The sequence below is a fragment of the Stegodyphus dumicola genome, chromosome 2, assembly GCF_044657685.1.
Source record: "Stegodyphus dumicola isolate Sdum_Otavi_A_Nest chromosome 2, ASM4465768v1".
Taxonomy (NCBI): Eukaryota; Metazoa; Arthropoda; class Arachnida; order Araneae; family Eresidae; genus Stegodyphus; species Stegodyphus dumicola.
Window position 1 is genome coordinate 205,328,673 of NC_140769.1, and position 24,420 is coordinate 205,353,092.

Genomic DNA, 24,420 nt, shown 5'->3' on the forward strand with positions numbered 1-24,420 from the left:
AGAAACAGGATTCACATGCGAAATGGAAGTTTTGAGCCAAAAAACCATATGCTCACATATTCCAAAATTGGAGGATAGGGAATGCTTAAAGAAACTAAGAGGTTACAAAATTTTGCCCAGTGATGTAACTAATGAGAATTCTTGTTTATTTGAAAAACACCCTAACGAAATACACATGCTTGTAGGAGCAGATTATGCCGGAAAACTCTTTACAGGGGAAATAAAACATGTAACGGAGAGTTTAGTAGCGATGAATACACAACTTGGTTGGACTATATTAGGGAGAACGAAGGTAAAGGGAAAGAATTTTAATGAAGTTCTTTTATCACTACACATTAGTGACAGAAAAATCTGTGACTTGTGGTCTCTTGATTCTATCGGAATAACTGAACCAGCTCTTTCGCAAACAAAACAAGAAATACAAAAGGCTACAGAAAATTATTTTATCCGTACTTTAGAAAGAGATGACGCTGGAAGGTATCAGGTATCACTTCCGTGGCTTCAAATTCATCCTGAGTTGCCAGATAATAGAATCCTTGCAGAAAAGCGTCTGAAGTCTTGCGTGAAAACACTTCAGACAAAGAATTCCTTAGAAGCCTACGAAACTGTTTTAAAGGATTGGGTAGAAGAGGGAATAATTGAACCTGTCTATATTTCGGAGGCAGAGAAGATCAAAGGGCATTATCTGCCACATAGACCCGTGTTTCGGGAAAATTCGACTACCAAAATTCGACCAGTGTTCGACGCATCTGCAAAGGAGAAAAATTCGGTGTCTCTGAACGACTGCTTGGAAAAGGGTCCTAATTATCTTGAATTGATCCCGAAAATTTTGACAAAATTTCGAGAGGGGAAGTATGGAGTAATTTCGGATATAAAAAGAGCATTTCTTCAGATAGGTGTGAACCCAGCGGATCGAGATTTTCTCCGGTTCCTATGGTGGGAGAAAGGACAGCCTGAAAAACTGACTATATATCGGCAACGAAGGGTTGTATTCGGCGTAAACGCCAGCCCCTTTTTACTCGCTGCCACAATTAACTACCATTTGGAAAATGTACCAAAACATCATCAGGAAATAGCTTCAAAGCTAAAGAAAGCCATGTATGTGGATAACTGCGTAGCGAGCGTGGAATCAATTGAAGAATTAAACTCATTTATCAAAGGATCTAAGGAAATAATGGCTACTGCAAAATTTGACCTAAGAGGATGGAAACATAATAGACTTAAAAATGAAACTTCAATTCTAAACCTTTCTGATAAAGATTATGAAGATGTTGTGTCAGTATTGGGATTGAAATGGGACTTGTTTGACGATACTTTGTCTTGTCACGTAAAATATGAAGAAAACCCTGTATTGAGCAAAAGATCTGTTCTTTCCGAATTGAGTAAAATCTTTGACCCAATTGGGTTTACTAGTCCAGTTACTCTCATGCCTAAACTGATTCTGCAAGAGTGCTGGAAACAGAAAATTAACTGGGATACTAATCTGCCGAATGATCTAGCTAGGAAATTTTTCACATGGTCATCTCAGTTAAAATATTTGAAAGACATCAAAATTCCTAGATTGCTTCCCAAAATAGACGAAAGTACCACTCTGCATGTATTTTCGGACGCAAGCAAGGACGCGTATGCGACCTGCATTTTTCTTAGACACAGCGGTGAGAGTGGAGTCACTTGTCAATTGATACAATCTAAAGCGAGAGTTGCTCCGCTAAAAGCACTCACCATACCTCGACTAGAGATACTCGCTTGCACTATTGGAGCCAGGCTCTCTCATACAATAAGAGAAGACTTGAAATTAAAAGAGGTTCCAGTTTTTTACTGGACGGATTCCACAAATGCTCTCTTTTGGATAAAACAGAAAGAAAATTGGTCCACTTTTATAGCCAATCGAGTAAATGAGATTCGAAAACTGAGTAACCCAGATCACTGGCATCACATTCCCGGAAAGTTTAATCCTTCGGATTTGCCATCACGCGGTTGCTCTGCAAAAGAATTGAGAAAATGGTGGAAAGGACCAGATTGGATTTATCGACCTCCAGAAGAGTGGCCTATTGCAGATGGAGAACATCCTGACTTCGATATAGTAAATGGAGAGAGAAAACGAACTGTGGTTTCAGCCAGCAATAACACGAATACAGATAAATTTAAACTTTTTGACAATATTTCAAAATTCGAAAAGATCATAAAGGTCGTATCTTGGATCTTTAGATTCATTAAAAATGCTACAACACCACCATCTGAAAGAACTCATGGGAGAATTTCAGTCGAAGAACTAAAAGGAGCTGAAACAGTGGTTTTCCGACTCATCCAACGAGAATCTTTCGAAGGATTGAAAGATAAAAGAATACGTGCTCTAGAACCTATCATGGACTCCAATGGCCTTATAAAAGTGAAGACACGTATCTTTCAGAGAGACGATGACGCTGACTTTCGTTACCCAGTTTTACTTCCCTCAGAACATCCATTAGTCTTAAAACTGATCAAATCTGAACATGAAAGGCTAAGTCACGCTGGAGTACAATTCGTTATGTGCGCTTTGCGTGAAAAATATTGGATCATAAAGAGTAGGAAGACCGTACGCAAGGTTATCCAAAACTGTGTACGATGTCGAAGGTTCGACTCTGATTCATATAAGATTCCTCAAGCGCCACTACCTGAAGACAGAATAAGAGATGCTTTAATTTTTGAGATTATTGGTGTTGATCTGACAGGTCCCTTAATTTTAAAAAGAGGCCAAAAAATATGGATCGTCATTTTTACTTGCGCAATATATAGAGCAGTTCACTTAGAGCTAGTCTCATCTCTATCAACTGAAAGTTTCCTGCACGCGTTCAGGCGATTCATCGCTCGAAGGGGTAGACCTGTCACTGTATACTCCGACAATGGAACCAATTTTGTTGGATCAAATAATTTGTTTAAGACCATAGATTGGAATTCTATCTTAGAAAATGCAACAGTTAAGAAAATTGAATGGAAATTTATCCCCCCTTCCTCGCCATGGTGGGGAGGGTGGTGGGAAAGATTAATTGGAGTACTAAAGAGAATTCTTCGAAAGGTACTAGGAAAATCTTCTCTGAACTACGAAGAATTGTTGACAATCATTTGTGACTGCGAGAGCATTATGAACAACCGTCCTCTCACGTATTTGTCAGAAGACGTAAAGGATTTAAGAGCTCTCACCCCAGCAATGTTTCTAACAGAAATTCCAGAGACTGGAGTTCCTGAATTAGATCTTTTGGATTCTAAATCCATCAATAAAAGATACCTTTACAGAGCCAAATTGAGAAAAGATTTACGAAAAAGATTTCGATCAGAATATTTAGGGCAACTAAAACAAAGCTCAAAATTCATCCGCGAACCATCTTCTGTGAAAGTTGGTGATCTTGTAATTGTGTCCAACAACGAAAAAAGGATAAACTGGCCCTTAGCTAGAATCGTGGAAATTTTTCCATCCCACGACGGACACATTAGATTAGTGAAACTGAAAATTGCACAAAGAGAGATTATAAGACCTACTAAGAACCTCATACCTCTTGAACTCAACTTTACACCTGAGTCAGATGTGCAAGTGAGGTACAGAACTCGACGTATGACGAAATCTCAAAAGACGAACTACAGGTCAGTTGAGGTCCATCCTCTGCTGATACTGGACCTCAAGGTGGGAGTGTCGCGTTTGCTTACTAGAACTTTACTTCCACGAACGCCCTCTGGCGAAAGAGACTAAAAGTAATCAGTTGAACGGCTGACGCGTCTAACAGATGTATAACGATAGACCGTCTCCGTATAAATTATGCTTGTAATCATTATAACTTGTAAATATTTTGTAGATATCTTTCATATGAATTAAAATTTCTTAAAAAGTTTATAGCTGTGTTTCGAAGTGAATCGAAGTTCATCATAGAGACGGATATCGACAAGAAGGAAAGAAGGCAGTTCAGGGCAGCCCTATTTAGAAGGTAAGTGAACTTTCACTTATCTATTTAATGATCAAAAAATTTTAATAGTACAAAGTTGATAAAATTTTTTAACAACATGCCTTCCGAAAATGTCTGTTTTGATAAGCATACTGCGCAAATTGTTTTATTATTATTTAGTAAGTTAATTCCATACTTAATTAAAATAAGTGTTTTAAAATTACTTTGCATATTCGCATTCCTTAAAAACTGCCTTGAAAATATTTCTGTTTCGATAAGTAACATTCCTGTTACAAAATATGTAACATTTCTTTTTAAATTTATAGCTTGATGAGCACATTTATGAATACTTAGAGTTAACGAAAATGCTAATTTTCTAACACTATTCTAGATGATTGCCTTAATTATTAAATACCATCAGCTAAATATGTACTGAAGGAAACAAGCAAACCATTTTTTAAACTTTCTGAATATGAACCATACGGCGTCTACTACGCTTTAGAAAATACCGGTAGTTCTCCCAGATTTTAATTAAGAAACTCAACGAAAGTGGAGTCCAGTTAGCCATTAAAAAATAAGCACAATTAGTTCAAGCTATGTAATTTAATGGCGAAAAAAGACAAATCAGGCATTTTGCCTGCAAATTTAATTATACTATGAAACCACTTAAAACTAATGTTGGATTTTAAGAAATAGTATCCGACTAAGCAATTTATTGTTCTATATCACCATCTTACTTCAGTTATACGATTAAATTTAGGGCTTTCTTGAAATGTACACATTATCTTTACAATGTTTGTTTATTTTGTACAATTAATTTTCTTTAAAGCATCATTGAAGGTTTTAATGAAATTTGATTTAGTGTTGTGAAATATTATTATTTAACCATACTTAATCTGATATAAACAACTCCGTTAAAAGTAATGTTGATGAGTCATGTTTGAAATACGTATGGACAAGAAATCGCTTGCAAAGTCCTTTCAGAAGTTGTCACTACTTTCATCAACATCTAACAATGTTTTCACATACTTTTTAAAGTTTGCAAATAAGTTCGTTTTTTATGAATACAGGTTTTCTGCTTTGGCGGTTTTCCAAATTGCCGAATATGATTTGAGTAAAGAATATGCATTAAATTTAATGCTCATAGTTAAACGTCTGCTGTAAAAAATGTTTCAAAAGCTTTTGAGTACGTCAAAAACAATAGTTTTGAATTTTGTAACATGCTTAAAGGAAGATGAGAATACGCCAAAGATGAGGAAATATCTGGTAGATAATCCACTTTAATTAATGAGCGAAACCTCGATCAAGTCAGATATTTGATATGTAGCGAACGCTGTTTAAAAATTAGGGATATTAATGGGCAAGTTCATGCATCACTTGAATCTTGTCGAACAATTCTGAAATATCATTTAGGCTTCAGGCAGATTGCATCTCTATACGCTGCGAAAACGTCGTGCATTTTTCTAAGAGTGTGTCTTCTTAAAACACATTATTTTCTGTAATGACGAATGAATCAGCTTATTGATAAAGAGGCAAGTGAGCAATCGATTGAACGGCGCTTGTGAGAATAGTAACTTCTCACACCACGCAGTTTGCCAGCATCACAACTTTAATCGTAATCGCGGAACTGCACGTGTGTATATAAGCACCAGTCAAACTGGTTTGTTCCCTTTCTTCCCTTCTTCGCCCGTGTCCTACCTACTGACGCAAGATGTGCGTCTCACTGAAATTAACTCACTGAACTCGCTGAATCTTCTCGCTGAAAAACTAAGGATAGAAAAAAAACCTCTCAAACTCGATCGAAAGTTGGTAATGTTAACTGTTTTCTTCGATTGTCACACAATGATATTCACGTTATGAAATTTTACTGTCCATCCACACTGTTTAACAAATCCGAATTTCAGCATTTGCGAAAAACATTTCACAGAAAATGCCGATTATCGTCCATAAAACTCGTGAATTTTGCACTGTGATGTACAATTCTCCACAGTTTTCTTGTTTCTTGAATTTTGGACTATAAATGTAAAAAGTACTGCTCTTCAAGTTTTGTATATATGTGCCGTGGAACTGTATCCACATTCAAACTTGCAACGTTTTGACTGATTCGAGTCTATTGATGCAATAAAAAAATTTTGTTTCCAATAAGACATAAAATAAAAACAAAAATCTCCAAATCTTGCACTGCATACCTCCAAAAGGATGATGTACTACCCCTGTGAACACTTAGAAATCTCTAAAGCAAAACTCCATTGAGAAAATATTTTGTATAATTCCGTTTTTTAGATTTCAGTTGAATTTCTCTAAGTGTCTTTTCCGTTGAAGTTAACGGACTGATACATAATTTCCTAAAACCACTTTTATGTGACATCCTAATGGAGTCCCCATTTTAATTCGTTGAGAAATATCCCCACTTTATTTCGTTGAGAAAAAGACAATATTATTATTGAATTTAGCATCTTTAATGTAAATTAAATTAAATTTACTGTGCTGAAAATGGCAAACCTAACTAGCTGCGCCGGTGTAATAAACTAAACCTATGTTAATATTCCTGTACTTTATATGATTTATCGTTATACTTTATGTGACTTAATCGCTGTAGTTCATATGACTTACAAAATTAAAATAACGTTTTGCACTTACTTAGAATTTTAAACTCTCAGAACATTGATAGAAGATAAAACTTAACTAAAATGTTTATTAAAAACTACGTCTTGCGATAAATATAAATCTAATACAAACTAGTCACCACTACATCCGGAGCCTCAGAAATCGAAATGCATAAATAAGTACAATACAGAAGACAACTTTTAACGTCGGAGCAACCCGACTTCAACCGAAGCATTAAAATAAACTTCTCCCAACAAAGACCCGTGATTATTTTCTCAGCTAATCACTATAAAGGTACTTACTTACCAATCTCGGATGGCAAATGGTAAACCACTGCTATGTTCGACAATTAGTACCTCTTTCCGTTATAGGCTTTTGCTATTTGTCAGTCACCATGGTGGGCTTTTCACTACATTTGCAATGAGTTACATTAAACCTAATTAAATTTTAAATTACCTTTCGAATGATCATTTTGCATAACCTTCTGGTCTGAGCCAATATATAACATGTGGATCAAAGGGAGAAAAGAGCAGAGTTTGATTTAAACCGCTCTATTATTAAACTTACGCTTTAAAATTGTTCGAAACTATATGAAAAACATCAGTTTCATGTTTTATAGACTTTGGGTTGCTGGGATAAAAGATGCATTCGAATTTCTCCTATAAAAATAGAATTATAACCTGTGCATGTCAATGACCGTTTTTATTTAATCTCAAAGAAATAAATTTCTTTTATTATATTCCAGAAGAACGTATTTGTGAACCTGATTTCAATAGCAGAGATAATAAAGTGAATAAGATCTATTTGACGGTATAGGTTAACCTTTAATATAAATCTAATTTAAAAGGAACTTATGCCTAATGAATCAATCAAAGCTTAACAGCAGCATATTCGTCCAATAGGAAGCAGCGTCAAACTGTCCTGAGACCCACATTGCTAAGGTGTAAAGTATTTGACTCAAAGAGGAATCAATAGTACACAAAGATTTTCTTTTTCTGCTGCTACTCCTCGACTGAATACGGAATGTCTACAATCGATTAATCGATATAGCGCTACCACCGGGGTCCTAGAAAAACACCAAATATATTCGAATAAACAAGAGACCTATAAATATGGAACATCTCGATACCTGGATCTGTAAGGATTTATCCATTTTTCTCATTCAAATTTCTGCACGGCTGAAAGGCATTCGGAAGTGCAGCTCAGTTAGAGAGGACGGGTTTCCCCAAGCAGCATTTTAAGTTGAGTTGAGTTGCCTGTTATCTGAATGCGGAAGGAAAGATATGAGAATTTTCCTTTAAGGATAACAAATATTTCCTAGAGAAGTGATGTACGATCTAGACAAAAGATTGTTTTTTGGATTGTAGTGAATAAAAAAAGAGTTTATTAAAAGTGTACTTATAGTTATTACGGCTTATAAAACTAAAAGTACAGCCTCTCATATTCCTATATCGATATCCAATTTATCAATTATTTGGACGTCGACTATCTGAATGATCACAGGTAAAGCTTATTTTAATTATCACATTATTTTTATATTCATTATTTTCTGTACATTCTAATTTTACTGTCAATCTTCATTAGAATATTAGCTCAGCTGAGTTTGTACAGTCACTATCTTTTTCAAACTAAGAGACCTGAAAAATGTGCAGTTCCTTCTTCGGGACTTGAACTCCGGTCCTTCCGATTGTTAGCCGGGCGTGCTTTCCAGGTAAACCACAATGGCACTCGGTAGCGAGGGAGGAAGCATTACAAGTTTTAAATAACCAGCGAAATTAGAATTAAACTAGACAGAATGTTTTGGCAACCATTCATAATAGCAGTTTAGCCTGAGACATGTAGCCTTCGACCTAGTTTCGCTGTACATTACTGAATGAACTTTATTTTACGGAATTAGTTTTATCCACGTTGGCTAGAGTTGAGATGATAGTCGAACCTGGGGAAATTATTTGTGTTTTGTGGCTTTAAATCCTGTGATCAATAAAACTGTTGTATTATGAAGGAAGCCCACATCATACCTGAAAACTAAATGAAAGCTACAGCCTACTGGGTTATGCAAATGATTAACAGTTCACGGCTGTGAACCTTACAAGCAAGAGTAACCTCGATCGATATAAAACGGCAGATTGTACTGCCAGTGTTGTATTAGGAAATCACGTTTACTCTTTATGTTTTATTTTGTTTCCGAAGTCATGCTACGCCTTGAGTAAGAAACCAAAACTCATACAAGCACGTATTAAAATTCAATCGTGGGAGAATCGTAGCCTACCGTGACTGCAAATTATCGTACCGTGCATGCTATTGCTACTTGCGTTAATCAAGAATCAATGATTGTTATAAAGAGAAGAACAGGAGAGGTAAAAATTAAAGGTTAACTATTTGCAAATTCATATAACTGTCACTAAATAATTAGCACGTTAATTTACACAGATAGGTTCCGCACGAAAAGGTGTAACGACCTATAAACAGGGTGCTTAAAAAAGTTGTAAGATGGATATATCTTCAATATTTGATCTAAACAGGAAGTTCTAATTGAAGTAAATAAGGTAAAAAACGCTGTTCACTTCTGTTAATCTAAGCCTATTAAAACCTGCAGTGTAGAAGTTGCATTTCTAAAAATAAGTTTTTCTCTGCTAATTGCGTGTTTGGAATTTAATGATCATCTTGTTATTCATTGTCTCAAAATGAAAAATGTTCTTAATTTGAATCCATTTACAACGTAGAAAAAATACGAAGAAAGAAAATAAAACATACACTACAAGGAAAAAAAAAAAAGGAAAAAAAAAGAATTTAGTGGGAGGTCACGTGAAAAGAACCTTCCTTGAATAATCTAAATTACAGACAGCATCTTTGTTCGACTAATCTTTGAAGAGATAAAGCTTAAATTCATTTGACAGAAATCTTTAAAAGACGTTTTCTTTGCAAATAAAGAGGCATTTTGACAGATGTTTTACATATTGTAATTTTTGTTCCCGCAGCAGAGTTCTACAAAATTTGCGTTAACTTTTGAATGCATTACTTTTGTTGAAACTTTTAATGTAACTTTTTATTTTGAATAAATATTTAGAGAAGAATTTTGCGTAAACAAATATGCATCAGCTCTATGATTAATGCTTCATTTTCAGAACCACGGGGAATTCAACTTTGATGAAAGGAAAATTGACAAAACAGAAATAAAATTCATTAGCATATTGTTGCATTCATATTAGAAACATCTATGAAATAAGTTTTGTAATATGTTATTTATGCAATCATTAAATTTGAGACACTTTGTTTTGAGCAAAAAATAAAACAGTTCTGGGATAAGAAAACAGCTCTTGGAAAGATAAATTGTTTAAAATCAAGAAAAACAAGAAAAATACGAAATTACATTTATAACACAAGTTTCTTAGAACTAAAACTTCTAAAATAATAATTCATAAAATTCTTAAATTACTGCACTCTTTTATTTCAGAATAAAGCATTTTGGTACAGTACAACTCTAATTATCCGAACTCCGAATATCCGAACTGCTTTCAGAATTTAAGGAAAAACTTAAGACAGAAATGTCAGAAAAAAAATTCGCAAAAAAATGATTCTGTCTTCAAGCGCTATATACTTTTGTTACTGACTACAGTACTGTCGTCCATCGCCAGATGGCCAGCCCGGCCTATCCGTTACTGTTCTTTCTAAATACTAGTCAGTCAGTGTATCGTTGACCTGCTACAGTACTGTGACGGAACTCTTTCGCGTCGGTGCGCGGTTTTGCTTGTCAGTGCGGTTCGTCGTTCATCACGGCTTTTAAAATAAAATGTGTTGAATCATCGTTAGCGGATAAACTAAAAATTATAGAGGAATCAGATAAAGGAGTTAATATCGTAGTTGAAGCAAACACGGGAACACCAACTAATGAAGCGTTTGCCGGCCTTGAAACTGCGTTGAAGTGGATGGAGCGTCAGGAGTGTGACCACATGCAACTTCTCATTGTCAACCGGATGCACAACTTGGCTGCTCGAAAACGGATGAAGACAGTCAAACAGATTACTTGGACTGAACTCAGCAGGCAATGACTTTCAGCACTTTTAAGTACTGTGCAGTACGCTATCTAACATGCGTAATTTAATTTGATTAATTAAAACCTCTTTCTATTTAAAAATAGTTTTTCTTCCATTTTGAACGTACAGTACATACAACAATTAATTAAAGTACACGTAGATCCTTTCTTCTGAAAAAAAATCCAGTTATCCGAATGGGGTCCAGTCCCGACTGATACGGATAACTGGAGTTTTACTGTAATTAAAACTGCTTTGGTTAACAAATACAATATTTTAATTACAATATTATTTTAACTTTCCAACCATATTGTGAGGTTTATTCAGTTTAATTAACCAGTTATTTTACGTTTTTAATCTTTACTGTCACTTCTTTCCTTCCGTTTTCCAGCCAAAATGCAAATGAGTTAGGTGTACTTAAATGAGGGGGCCGTCCAGTCGTCATAATGGTTAGTGACTCTGACTGCAGAAGCGATGGGACTTGTTCGAATCCCGGAAAAGGCATGGTTGTAATTGTCCCTACAAAGAAGGCAATGGTGACCACATATTAGGTGCTTCGATAATGGCCACCGCTTAGGTCCCTTGAAGTGGCGCAGGGATGATGGCTACTAAAAAGCACATGGCTTTAAAAAAAAAATCAAGTGAGGGTTTGGGATTGTAAGGCAGAACGTGTTTGACATTTTAGGCCACTCTATTAGCTTTACTATGCTAAGATCAGAGTTTCTGCCTTCGGCGTTCCATTACACATAGGTGAAATTAAGAGAATTTGCATATTTTATCGAATTGCATGAAAAGAAATGAACCGAAAGAAAAACCACTGCTTCTAAATAAAAATGCATCTCTTGTACGGCAAATACATAAGCGTACATGTGTGTGTACGCAGAGCCAGCAGAGAAAAGCGCTTGGAGGGTAAGACGAATTGCGTTCGCTAGAACACCTCGGTGAATTTCTTGGTATTATCTTGCAGCAATCGGTTAAATTAATATCGGAATAGTAAAAATGAGTAACCATAAACGTTTAAATGATGGAATGAAGTGGCGAATTGAAAGGAGGTTAGAGGCAGGCCTATCGCAAGTCCAGATATGCAGAAAGTTTAATTTGATGCCCAGCGTTGTGTGTAACCTATGGAAACAGTTCCAGGATACTGAACCCATCGAGAGAAAGCCTCGAAAAATTCGTCCAAGAGCCACGACGGCCAGAGAAGATCGCTATTTGTCCATTTTAGAGAGGCGTAACAGAGGGTCTACAGCATCTCAGCTCTCTTCGGACCTCTATGTAGCTACTGGAACCCGTGTAACAAGGATGACTGTTTCCAAAAGACTGAATGAGAGAGGGTTGTTTGCCAGAAGACCGGTGGTTTGCGTCCCGCTCACCTTTATGGACAGGAGAGTCCGATTAGCATGGTGCACGCAGCACAGTGATTGGAGTACGGAGAAATGGGAGACCGTTCTGTTCACCTACGAGTCCCGTTTTAGCCTAAATACGGATTCTCGCCGTACTTTCATATGGAGAAAGCCAGAGAGCCTACCTACCATCCACTGCCCGCGAAATCAACAATTAGGGCAGTGGTGGTATAATGGTTTGGGCAGGCATCACGATTGATGGTCGCACACCTCTCCACGTCTTTTACGGAGGCTCTGTGACTGGTGTGAGGTATAGGGATGAGGTCTCGGAGCCCTATGTTCTCCTTTTCCGGGGTGCAGTGGGCCCCGAGTTCATCTTACAGGATGATAATGCGAGGCCACATAGAGCTCTTCTGGTCGACGAATTTCTCGAGAGAGGATATTCGCCGAATGGATTGGCTAGCCAGGACTCCAGACATCAGCCCTATACAGCATGTCTAAGGCTCTCTGGGGCAACTGAATTCCCCCTCCGATAACCATCCAGGAACTGAAAATAACGTTGCTGAACGAGTGGGACCAATTGCCACAGGCACTGATAAACTGCCTTATTTCCAGTAAGACATCGCGCTGCGACCCCCTATTAACCCATTTTCTTCTGCAACCGCTGTTTCAGACCTTCAGACTTACTGAGGAACACGAACATGTGTGTCTATTATAACTGTTGAATGTTTATTTTGTTTGTATTATATCAACCTATTTTCACACCAAATTTTATTAAAATCTGTCCAGTAGTTCTGGAGATCGTAGATCAAATATAAACATTCTCTTAATTTATTTCACCAGTGTACTGACCAACAGTTCAATTCACGCCTATGAAATTCCTAGCCAACTTCGCGTAAATTGGTCTGTACAGCCCTTGGCTATCAATTATTTAAATCTAGCCTTACATTTGAAATTGTACATTTAAAAATGACATTACAATTGAAAATGAGAAAGTAATTTGAAAATTTTTGCGTTTTTCGCCATAAATGCTGGCAGATTTGTAAGCACCATACGTGCCTTCTGTTCATCTTATCAAGTTTTAAATAAAGTGTCACCTTTCTGAAGTCTAAGTCGTTTAACGTCTACCAAAGCGTTAATCACAGTTTTAATAGTGAATGATTTTTATAACTTCATAATTTATTGTATGATTGTAAAGTTAAAACACTATTGCTGTAAAATATATAATTCATGTACATGAACTATGTAAAACGGTCTTTGTAATAAATTTACTTAGAAATAATTTTGACTATCATATTTATGTTTAATTACAAAACTGGTTTAATTGAAAAATATTTATAAGCTAAATTGTATGGGATGAATCAAGATATAATATGTATTTGTTTACCAGATGTATTAATCAGTTATACAATGATTTTGTTTAATTCATTTAAAGTGAAAGCAACTGAATAAGATTCATGCAAATACAAGATGTTTCTCAAATGCGAATGAATATTCATAACTTTATACAGTGAAATCCGTGTTATCTGATACACTTTTACCAAGCAGTTCTGTTATCCGTCAGTGAAATAGACCGATGATTGAGATAAATTCACAATAAATAATTAAATATAATATGTTTTATTGAACAACGATATATGGCTATTTCTACACCGGATTTAGAAAGACTGAAAAGCTAAAGTGTTGTCTCAAAAAATCATAGCTCTATGCTGTCGAGCAAAACTGCACTGAAATTATTTTCAATAAAATTTACTATGCAAATTCGGTAATTACGAGCTATGTATTATCTATGAAAAGGTTACTAAATAATTTCTAAAAATACATGTTCCAATGTATGAAAACTAAAATTTCCTGTGGGTTTCATATTGTGAGATTATTTTAATTTTGCAGTAACTTAGACTAAACTTATTGCATAGAACTGTGCATTACATTTTAGGTGTAATTTCCGTATATTACATTAGATCACATATACAGTGCTACCCATTATTAAGGTGAAGTTGAAAATTAAAGCGCTCAAGAAGAAGTAAATATATCTCTAACATCTCTAACATGAATTTATGCTTTTGATCACACATTAAACAACAGAAAAATATTTAGCCCATTCGACCAAAGAATTATAATGTAGTCACAAAATTTGCATACATAATAGGAGTAAGTTCATAAAAACTAACCCACATGAAACTTTTCTCAGATCAATATTTTTTTAACACGGAAGCGCGCGAGGTATTAAAATAGATTTTTTATGCTGTCCTCTATTTGGATTTCAGAAGGAAAGTCGAAATAGACACATTCTGAAAAATGAGTAAAAAGTATCATCAAGGAATCTTCAAGTGATGTGAAGTACCAGAGTACCTCGAAAAGAGTTAGCAACTGTTAGTAGCTCGTTAGGACTAAGTATTAATCGATCCTTCATTTGCTACTTATTCATTCAACCGGTATCATAGTGTCGTAACTAAATCACAAACAACCGAATTCTGTGGCTGTGCAAGGATCACAAATGCTCAGAAAACCGATCTGTATTTATCTACAAGCATGATGGCAGAGATCTGTCACTGCACATACACATGCTTCAAATTTTACACTGCCGACAAGAGCTATGCCTCCGAAAACGTTTTAAGATGGCTACATGCAAATTAGCCATGCAGTACGACTTAATAGTTTGAATTCATTTCAGATGTGCTCGTAAAAGCTGGTTTGAGATCACCTTTACTGGACAAGTGCTTTATTGTCACGGGCAAGTCATGGTGAGATTTATTACCTGATCCCCAACCGTTAATTGTCTGGAAAGCGCTATCGTATCACTACCATCCACGAAATTTACGTACATAGAAGCAGTGGTTTTGAAAGTTCGGGCAGGATTGCTGCCGGCAGTGATCTCCAATACCTTTCCTCGCGATACTGTGATTTCAGGGAGGTAATACTATCATATCCTAGCTCAACATGTTCATTAATTCTCGTAGCAATAAATCTTGATGCAATTTCATAGATGAGAATGTGCGAATTCACAAGATTCATGCAGCCAGCTATTTCGAATCCGAAGAGTGGACGAGTGGTTAAGGTTTCTGAATACTAGGAGTTCGATCCCAGGCAAACGAGCTAGCTGCATTGTTGATTTTTGTAGTTTCCCCCATGTACGACATGAATAAGCCAGCTTCTTTTAGAAACTCCTCCACGAAGGCCTCCCTTCACTTAAGCAAATAGCACTAGTCTCCTTTGCGATATTCCAATAATTATTCGCATTACGAATAATTACAACACATCGAATTTTTTCTAGGAGTTTTGTACTAACTAAAGCAGAACTATATCATTGCATCTGATTATATAGGCAGAGATAGCATATGCAAGTCTCATTCATATGAACAGAAATGTGAAGGTCTAGGGTTACCACATTATCACACTAATTATGTCAACTCCCCGAAACAAGCTCAGTGTCCATCAAAATTACAGTGATATTTAAATTCTCATTAAACCTGCTCCTCTTCAGAAGACACCATCTTCAAATATACACATACATCTAAAACCAAAAATGGTGCCGGGAGTGTCTTTTACGCTCCGGGATACAATGTGCTAATTAACATTTGGGTACAGCGGCTGGGCACAAAAGATATTATCTCACAGGCATATAATGTTCATGCTTCAGCCTTACAGCAAAGTAGCAGGTATTCCCTCCTCACCACAATCATTTTCACTGATAACATATTCAGCCTGTTATTGATAGCAGGCCAAAGGTGTAAGGATCCGTTGGCATGACACATCAGACGTATCCTATCTGGACTCATCCGAAACTGCGAAATTAAATGTCTGCTGGATCAGAGCGCATGAAGATATCGCAGGCAATAAGCAAGCTAAGAAATTATATAGGAGAGTGAGACTAAATTCATCCACGTCATAAAAAAGGATATATCTGACGTCCTTAGTCTTAGTAAAAAACTCAAGTTTCTGGACTGCACAAAAATTAGATACGAATGAAATTACTATTTGGGCATGATTAGAAGACAGCAAAAGTAAGTCCCTTGACGTCAGCAATAAACTTACAAGTGGGAAGTGCAACTGGCAACAGATCGCAGCTTTTTACCAGAGTACCACATAAGATTTATTCTGCAGAGGAAATCATTGGATTTGCGGTGGTCAAGTGATGCTGATCAATTTTCTTTCAATGTAAACCGATTATGCTGCACCAACAAAGGAAATAATGAGCCTCAGTTATGGAAGATAATATCCCAAAAATAACGAACTAGCTTTATTGTCCTACGCAAACCATTGACCATAATGAACTACACTGTATCACAGGAAGTGGCCAACATAGCAAATTAGAGCTGCTAATTATAATAGTACACACAACACATATATACACATATATAAATATATATATAGACAGAGAGAGATTTATACATATATCAAAGCCATAATACAATTAATTTAATGAAATAATATTTGATGCTTTATTAACAAATGATTTAAAAATAATAGATTTCAAATTCCTCGTTACCTGAACTAAAGGCTGAAATCTTGTATCTTTAAAATTTTGCAACTGTTCAGTTGGCGGTGCAAAATATGAAATACGCTTACACATTTCGGACTTCTGTCTAATTCTACTCAACGTATCGTTAGTTTTATCTCAACAACTTCAACAATCACGTAATTAATTTATTTTAAGGCATCAAAAAGCAGTCAGAATACCAAAAGTATATAGCCACAACAAATAGTGAAAACAGTACATTAATGCACTTTCAGGATATTCTACTTCACGTTTCTGGAACACCTTGGAAACAAGTAATTGACAGAAAAGTGGTAGATGTAAAGTTTCCAAAAGCCTTACAATTATGTTCGATAATTTTATCAATTGATGAACTAAGTTTTAGATATGTACTAATGCTATGCTATGCGAGTTGCGAACTATGGTTATCTTACTATAATTTACACGTTATTCAATATTTTACATCTTCACGCTTGATTTATATATCAATTAGAAGACAACGATATTTTTAGTTTCTATAATAAGGTGTTTCAAATATTTATGTATATAATTTATGGTCGACTTAATTTTCAGAAGCTCAATTTATGGATTAGTACTCATCGATGCAGTTAAAAAATTGTTTCAAATAAGTAGACTTTACAATTACAGAATTCTTGCTAAAGTCGTTTTTTTCCAAGAATATACAAAACGTTCATTTTTTACTGTACGACCTTCACAGGAAATAAAAACTAAATTAATCAAACAACAATTTTACATATTCATACCACGAAAATGATCTGAAATATTGTTAATATAAATCTTAAAAGACCATGACGATTACTGTTAAAACAGTTAGATGTGCTATACTTTCAAAGGTTCTTAGGAAAGATTATTAAAGCGAGAAACGCGAAAAATCAACCAGATTTCTCCACGTTTCGAACCACGGATTTCCAATTTATCAGCTAGATTTATTAAACACTGCAACAGCACGCACGTTGGAAATGCGATAATTACTTGCATTCTTTCCCATTTAAAATAAGACTACAAAGCAGCACATGACCCGGTTAATTAAACCTAGAGATGGAAGACAAATTATCGTTTACCAAACACTTTTTCGGAACCAACTGTAAAGTGAAACCAGCATAAAGGTTATGATTTCTCTTGCTGAGATTCATATCCCAAATCTAACTTTTGATCAGGATAATTTTCACCTTAACAACACACACATGGGGAACAGACAACTCTTTACAAACTATTAGTCATTTAACCTTAACATTATGCCCCAAATTTAAATTCTCACTTATAGAATGCCAAAAATTCAAACCTTCGTATCTAATAAGATTTTGCATTTATACGAGCCATAAAATTGCTTCATTTCTAGATTGTTTTCATCGATCAAAAATAGTTTCAACCACAAAAACCAACATGCAGCCACCCCTTTCGCCTGAGATCGAGCTCAAACCTTGTTATCTCATGCATTTTCTTCACTTTTTTTTCTTTTTCCTATAGAACCTTTGCTTCAGTATTTGTTTTATTGTTCTGCAATAAAAGACTTAATTTTATTAGACAAAGCCCGCTTAATGAATCGAAAGTTGATTGTATTTGACTTTTTATAAGAACATCATTGACTTTCAGTGCAAAGCAAAATTATTTCTTCCCTGTTCTCTCGCGTTAAAATCCAAACAAAGTTATACCATATCTAATCAGGAAGAACATTTTAATAGCTGCCCTTTAGTCTAAAATGATGTCCATGGCTAGCATTTTTTATTAGTAATCACTCCAATGATCATCATCCCACCGAATAAATTAAATTAACCGAATAAAGCTGCTAGCTTTACTATATCATAGGTGAACCACGCAGAGAGTCCTGATTTCGAGCCTCAGTTAATATCTGGGTTTACAATGTTTCCGCACCAAATTAAAGCTTCCTTAGAAAAGCAGAGGTCTTCTTCACAGATGCTGGACCTTTTGGAACACATCCCACTCAGGCCTTATAGTTATGTATACAAGATAGCGATATCAGATGCCATATCTTAAAACTCGGATTTGAATCATACAGAAGGTATAAGTGCTTGTAAATGTATAATGCGTTTGTATTATGGAGACACTTAAAATACCACCTTGACGAATATTCTAGTAGTAGTAGTAGAGGAAGAAAGATTTTCGATCCTTGAATGATGTCCCTGATAGAGTGTTCTCGATCAAAATTGCGATGGAGTTACTCTAAGTTATACTATCAGTTGTAAGGTGCCCAAGGCTTTGGCTACTGATAGGCACTGTCTTCGATTTGGTCATGATGAAATCGCGGAGCTGATCTGGGTTGTATTTAGCTGAGGAGGATAATCAACAAAGACAACATCATAACCCTCTGAAGTACAATACAATCGTACGAAAGCGTGACCTTCGTGAATTTAGATGACCTGTATAGCATCAGAGTCATGTGATTTGACGTCACAAAAGGCGTCTGAACTTTCACACTTCGCGCGACACTGTGGACACTGCAAGCGAAGAATTCCAGCGTTAGTTTGTGTGCTGTTCATTAACGTTGCACTATGGTTTTTCATTATTCATGTATTTTATTACTAATTTTGAGTTAAAAAGTTATGCTGTTTTGGTTTTTATGTTCACACGGATAGTTAATTTTACTTATTTCTTTAGTATTTGTTAATAAGTATAGCTATCGACTTCTATGTAGAGTTGAAAGGAGTTAAGTCTTCTTTCATGCCTGCATGATGCTGCCTTCCAGGTTGCAAATCGAATTACGATAAAACTAATAAATATATATAAAGGTATTCAAGTTTCCAAAATATACATTAAAACGGAATTTCTGGATGAAAAATTTCCAAATAAACGTTGTATGTGAGAAATATTTTTGAGCAGATGATATCATTCAGCACGATTATTTATCAAAAAACGAAGGCACTGTTATTAAGTTTGTAAAGGACACCCTAAATTATAAATGATGCTTATCCATGCATTTTTTTATGGTTGTCCAAAATACTTCGCTGAGAATCCGACATCTCCGAAAGAATGTCCAATATGGATAAATATATTTTTAATGAATTTTTGAAAAAGGACAAAATTGCATCTTTTGAGGATTTTCTTCTTCATTACGTAATAAACTAAGCATTCAGATAAGTCAGATATAATTTCACCTAAACTCTGCTGATGGAAATTTATATTTTATTGCTCAGTTTTAATCTACAGACTAAATTTGGGAAAAGTGTCTATGTATCACTTCATATGAATACGGCAGTGTTTCTTGGATAAGAAGCTGTTGAAATGGGGAGTACTTAAAAATAGTATATTAAATGGAAATACTAAACATAAATCTATGTACTGAATTTGAAAACATTTATAGTTATGTCAAAAGAATAGTAATTAAAAACATTAAAATCTAACTATGACTTATCAGTGTATAATTAGGAAGCATACTTTGAATAAAAATCATTTGAGAATCTTACTTGAAGAATAGAACATTTTATTTTGGAACTAATGAAAATGTGCATAGAAGTAAAATGGCTAGAAGGTACTGGTCTTTGTTTATTCGTTATATATTATCCCACCAGCCACCGAGCGGTAAAATCGCTGAGCACTGGTAGTTCCGACGTAGGTTCGAATCCAGGCGAAGTGCATTTCTTTATTTTCCCCCTGCATAACTTATATACGAGCCAGTTTCCATTAGAAAGTCGTCCGTGAAGGCATCCCTCAGACAGATAGCCCCAATGTGATTTACTATAATAAATTAATATCAAATCAAATCGTTACGCATTAAGTAAGCTGTTTGTTATAGTTACCTCTGATGATAGTCAACTACTCTACCTTCCATCCATTGACCACCTCTGAAAAATCCTAGGCCTGTTAAAGCTTGATGTATCAAATAACAATGAAGCAAATTGCAAGTTTATGAAAGGTAAAGTTAAAAAATTACTCTGGAGCATGAGCAATGCTGTAATTTATATATTGATGAAGTTCGAGGGGAAAAGGCGCCTTAGAAAGGAAAAAAAATAATTGGCTTTCCTGAGAATCTTGAAAGTATTGAAGCAATATCTGTTCAGTCTTTTATGATTTCTTCTTTATTATAAGATTATAAAGATATAATTGCATTAGTAATAATTCGCTTTCTGGCGCAAAATTACGCACGCTTTATTTAATTTATGTTGGCAAATGCCAAAAGGATTCCAGGAAATTGCGACTTTTCATCTCCTGTCCTTTTTCTTAGATATTAACTGAAATGAATAAAAAATGTATTTGCATACTTTTTAAAAGCTCTGAAGTATTTATAGTTTTGAAGCATAGGTATATTACTGATCGTTCCTTTACATTATTCTTAAAATTAAAGACTGCAATAATGATTAGTAAATAATTATATTGTGCTAAGATAATAAAGAAAAATAATTTTTATGTCTTTTAATTGGTTAAATAGTGTTTATATTTTGTCAATTTATTATTTATACTTTGGAATCTTTGAATTCCTTTCCTTCAGATCTGCGAAATTAAACCTACAAAATTTGGGATCAGTGAAATAAACAGTAAATTTTGTAAATATATTTTTTGGAGTATTTATTAAAGAATTTATTTTAGTATTTAGTGGAAGTAAGAATATTCAAATTGTAAAAATTTATTTATGTTAATAAATAGCAACCTTTATTTATTTATTTATTTTAAATATATTTATGTTTTCAGCAAATCCTAAGAAATCATTACTGTTCAGTATAAAAATAATTGTACAAAATATCGTAAAACATTGGATAGAAAATTTTGTGAACATTTCTTAAAATAATACCTATGCTATCAGTCTTAACTATAAATGAATAAACGACCTTTTATATGCGTTTTTCCAGAAGTCTCTGAAAGTTTAATTACTACGCATTATTTCAAACAAACGAATCTAAACATTTAACAAAACGCGCAATATTCAAACCTGAAGCAAAGTCATGGAAGACTCGGACGCCATCCGTGACGTCACTCTGTAGCTAACCAGGCCATGTTCCTCCGGTTGGCCGTGATAAAAGGCGCACCAGTTGACCAGTAAACTTTCACTAAATCTCTCAGATAAACAATTTAAATCTTCATTTCAAACTGAAATTATACGAAACTGTTTGCTTGCTCCTTTCCTCCTCCTTGAGTTTCTGCCTTTTGAAATTAAGTACTGAATATTTAAATTTTAAACAAAGTTCAGATCCTTAACTAAATATCACAATTTGTGCATTACTATGTTTATACAGTTAAGAGGTTTCGAAGCAAGAAATATCAAGATCATCTGCGACCTTGAAGGAATTCGAGCCCAGGATTCTTCACTTGCTAGCTGGACATGATAGCCCAAACCCGTATAAGGGATCCCCTATGAAAGCCCTTATTAGGGAACACTATATTCCCTTATATTCTCTTCCACTTAATGCACGAATGGAGAGAGGCAAGGTACCCAGTTTCCCCGATATAGATGGTGATGAATTATCCTCCACCATATTTTAGTTCGGACACCACTCAGAAACTTATGCGACGTCTGAAATGGGAAACGTGAAACATCAACTGTACAGCTGCTGGGATTCGAGCGGCAGTAATCCCAGTTTCTAGCGGGAAGTATCACAATTTCCACCACGAGAGTACATAATCGGAAATACGATTATTCATCACGAAGTAAATAACACTTCTTCCAACACGGCTATTTCTTTTAGCTATTATCAAATTAACAACGATTTAGATTTTGCCAATTTACATGAATTATTGAAAACCGATTTCGCTAGTGCATATTGAAATATATATGAATTATTATGCGTATATCATATTCACAGTTATCAGGGTGACTTTAGATGTCCTTGAAAAAATATCTGGAAGCTCAGTGCAAGACAGGAAGACGTGAACAGGCACTAAATTCATCTGAGACCTCAGATGTAGAATGCTCATTGAAACTAGAAGTATGAAACTTTGTAAAAGATTTTAATCTGACATCTGATTGTACGGGATTATATTGATGGTCGAAAATTCTCCTACATGTCCTTAGTTTGGGCATTTGAAAATCCATAACTGCTGACGTCACTGTTTATAATAATTTGAAATTTAACCGTATTCCACGGAATGAGTCCATCCAAGCAATTCTATAGAAGTTTCAAAATCGATATCAAAATTTCAAAAATAATTCTGAATGCCATATGGACCATACACCTAATCGTCTAAAATCATTAATTAAGTAATATTTTTACTTTTATTATTATTATTACTGTTATATAGAACAATAGGAATAAAATCTTTTTTTTTATACAAATGTAATGAAATAACATTGGAAGAGTTTAATTAAACAACACTAGTGTGATTTTGTTAACATTTATAATTTGAGAAAGAAAGGCGTTTTATACACACGCGCACTAAATATATATATCTATATTTTTTAAGGAGTTGCTCAAAAGTGCATTATAATTTCAGTGTTCCACACAAAAAATTAATAATTATAAAGGCTCAAAAAAAAATTCTACTTTTATGGTTTCCTTGAATGGACAAAGTTTCAAGATAGGTGCTATGAATTGATCATATCTATCAGTTCTGAACTAGTTTTTTAAGGTATCTTTTCGATTCAGTGAGTTATTACACTTTTATTTTCATTCCTGATTTTTGAAGTTAAAATGCTGCTGTAGATACTATGTAGAGACATTTGGTAATTTTGAAAGCAGGAGACGTGAAAAATGAGCAGCGCCTTCGCCGGGAATCCAACCACGGTCCTCTGGAATACGCGCCCAGTGTGCAAACCACCACACTACAAAGGCATACTAAGAAGGCGGGAGAAATACCTTACACCTAGACAGAATAATAAATTACAGCAACATCTGATAATACTCATATAAGAAAATAGATGGTTTTGCTATATTTTCGCGCAAGGTTTAGGGCTAAAACATCAAATAATCGTAACCTTTGTTCTTTACGAAAATACACAATACACAACATGATATAATATACGCTACTTTATATAAGAATGCTTTTTTTTATGTTTTATATAAACTGCATCATATGATTTTTATGTATTTTGAATATTGCGCAACTCACTCAAAATGGAACTTATCTGGCAATTAAATTACATCTAAGTTTCCTTTGCCAAGAAAAATTTTCATCTTCTTACTGAAGAGAAGTCTATACTTTATGAATGCAAGCAAGAAATAAACTTTAGCTGGAAGATTTGTTAAAAGCTTTGTTTTGTAGTACAATTACACTTTAACAAAAACTACTCCGGCTTCGTGCTGTACCTCAATTCAAAAATTTAAGCATATATAATTCAAAAGCTAACAACTAACTAACTCGGTTCAGCTTCTAGCCCTGCGCACCGACAAATACAAAAAAATGCCAATATACAAATCAGCACATAAGTGAAATTTTCAGGGCTAAATAGTTAACTAGTAATTAAGCTACGGCTCTCCCTCCAAACAAAGATCTCCCTTGCTTTAGAACTCAAAATAATTTACATTCTGGATGTGTCTGACCATACAGAAAAAAATAACATACAGGTAATGTGCTTTTTAAAATGAATCGTGACCATCTATAACTTTTGGTATTACCTGCAATTTGAAGTAACAGCAGTAAATTGCATCAAAATTATGGGATCACCTACATTTAACAAAAAGCTGAAGTTATGTGCTGTCAGAAAGGAAGCTAATTTCTTCTGGGCTTATTGCTTTGCTTTATAATTAAAAGAAAATCTATAAAGAAAATCTGAAAGGTTTCAGATTTTAAATTACGTTCAAAGGGGCGTTTTTTAACGTTTTGTGCGTTACCTTTATTTATTAAATATCATGTTCTTTGCACTTAAACCATAAAATTCAGTTCAATAGCAATGTCGCAAAATAATTTTAAAATGAGCAAATCTTTAGAATTTCCGATACACAGTTCCGCGCCGCTGGAGATGAAAAGGTTTTTTTTTTTCGTAGAGTGTTGCCATGGCTCGCTTTGAAATCCTTGAGTTTGTTATTCAAAAATTCGTTAAAGTTTTACAAAACATGAAATCGGTAATAAAATGAATTTCAAATTTCAAATTTGGTCTTCCGCATGCCCATATTCCTAGAAGGATTACGTTATTCAACATT

The 24,420-nt window shown here is 34.8% G+C and overlaps 2 protein-coding genes across 6 annotated transcripts in view; one reads left to right on the forward strand and one right to left on the reverse strand.

The window, feature by feature from the left end:
* The window catches only part of LOC146998801 (zinc finger BED domain-containing protein 5-like), a 36,332-nt gene extending 25,762 nt beyond the window's left edge, over nt 1-10,570 (forward strand). Inside the window, exon 3 of the mRNA XM_085810255.1 lies at nt 10,332-10,570. Within this exon, the coding sequence (XP_085666381.1) occupies nt 10,332-10,570 (239 nt within the window). The remainder of the gene's footprint in view (nt 1-10,331) is intronic.
* The window catches only part of LOC118181150 (coiled-coil domain-containing protein CG32809-like), a 1,535,131-nt gene that overhangs the window by 1,503,166 nt on the left and 7,545 nt on the right, over nt 1-24,420 (reverse strand). The gene's annotated exons all lie outside the window — the stretch shown is intronic.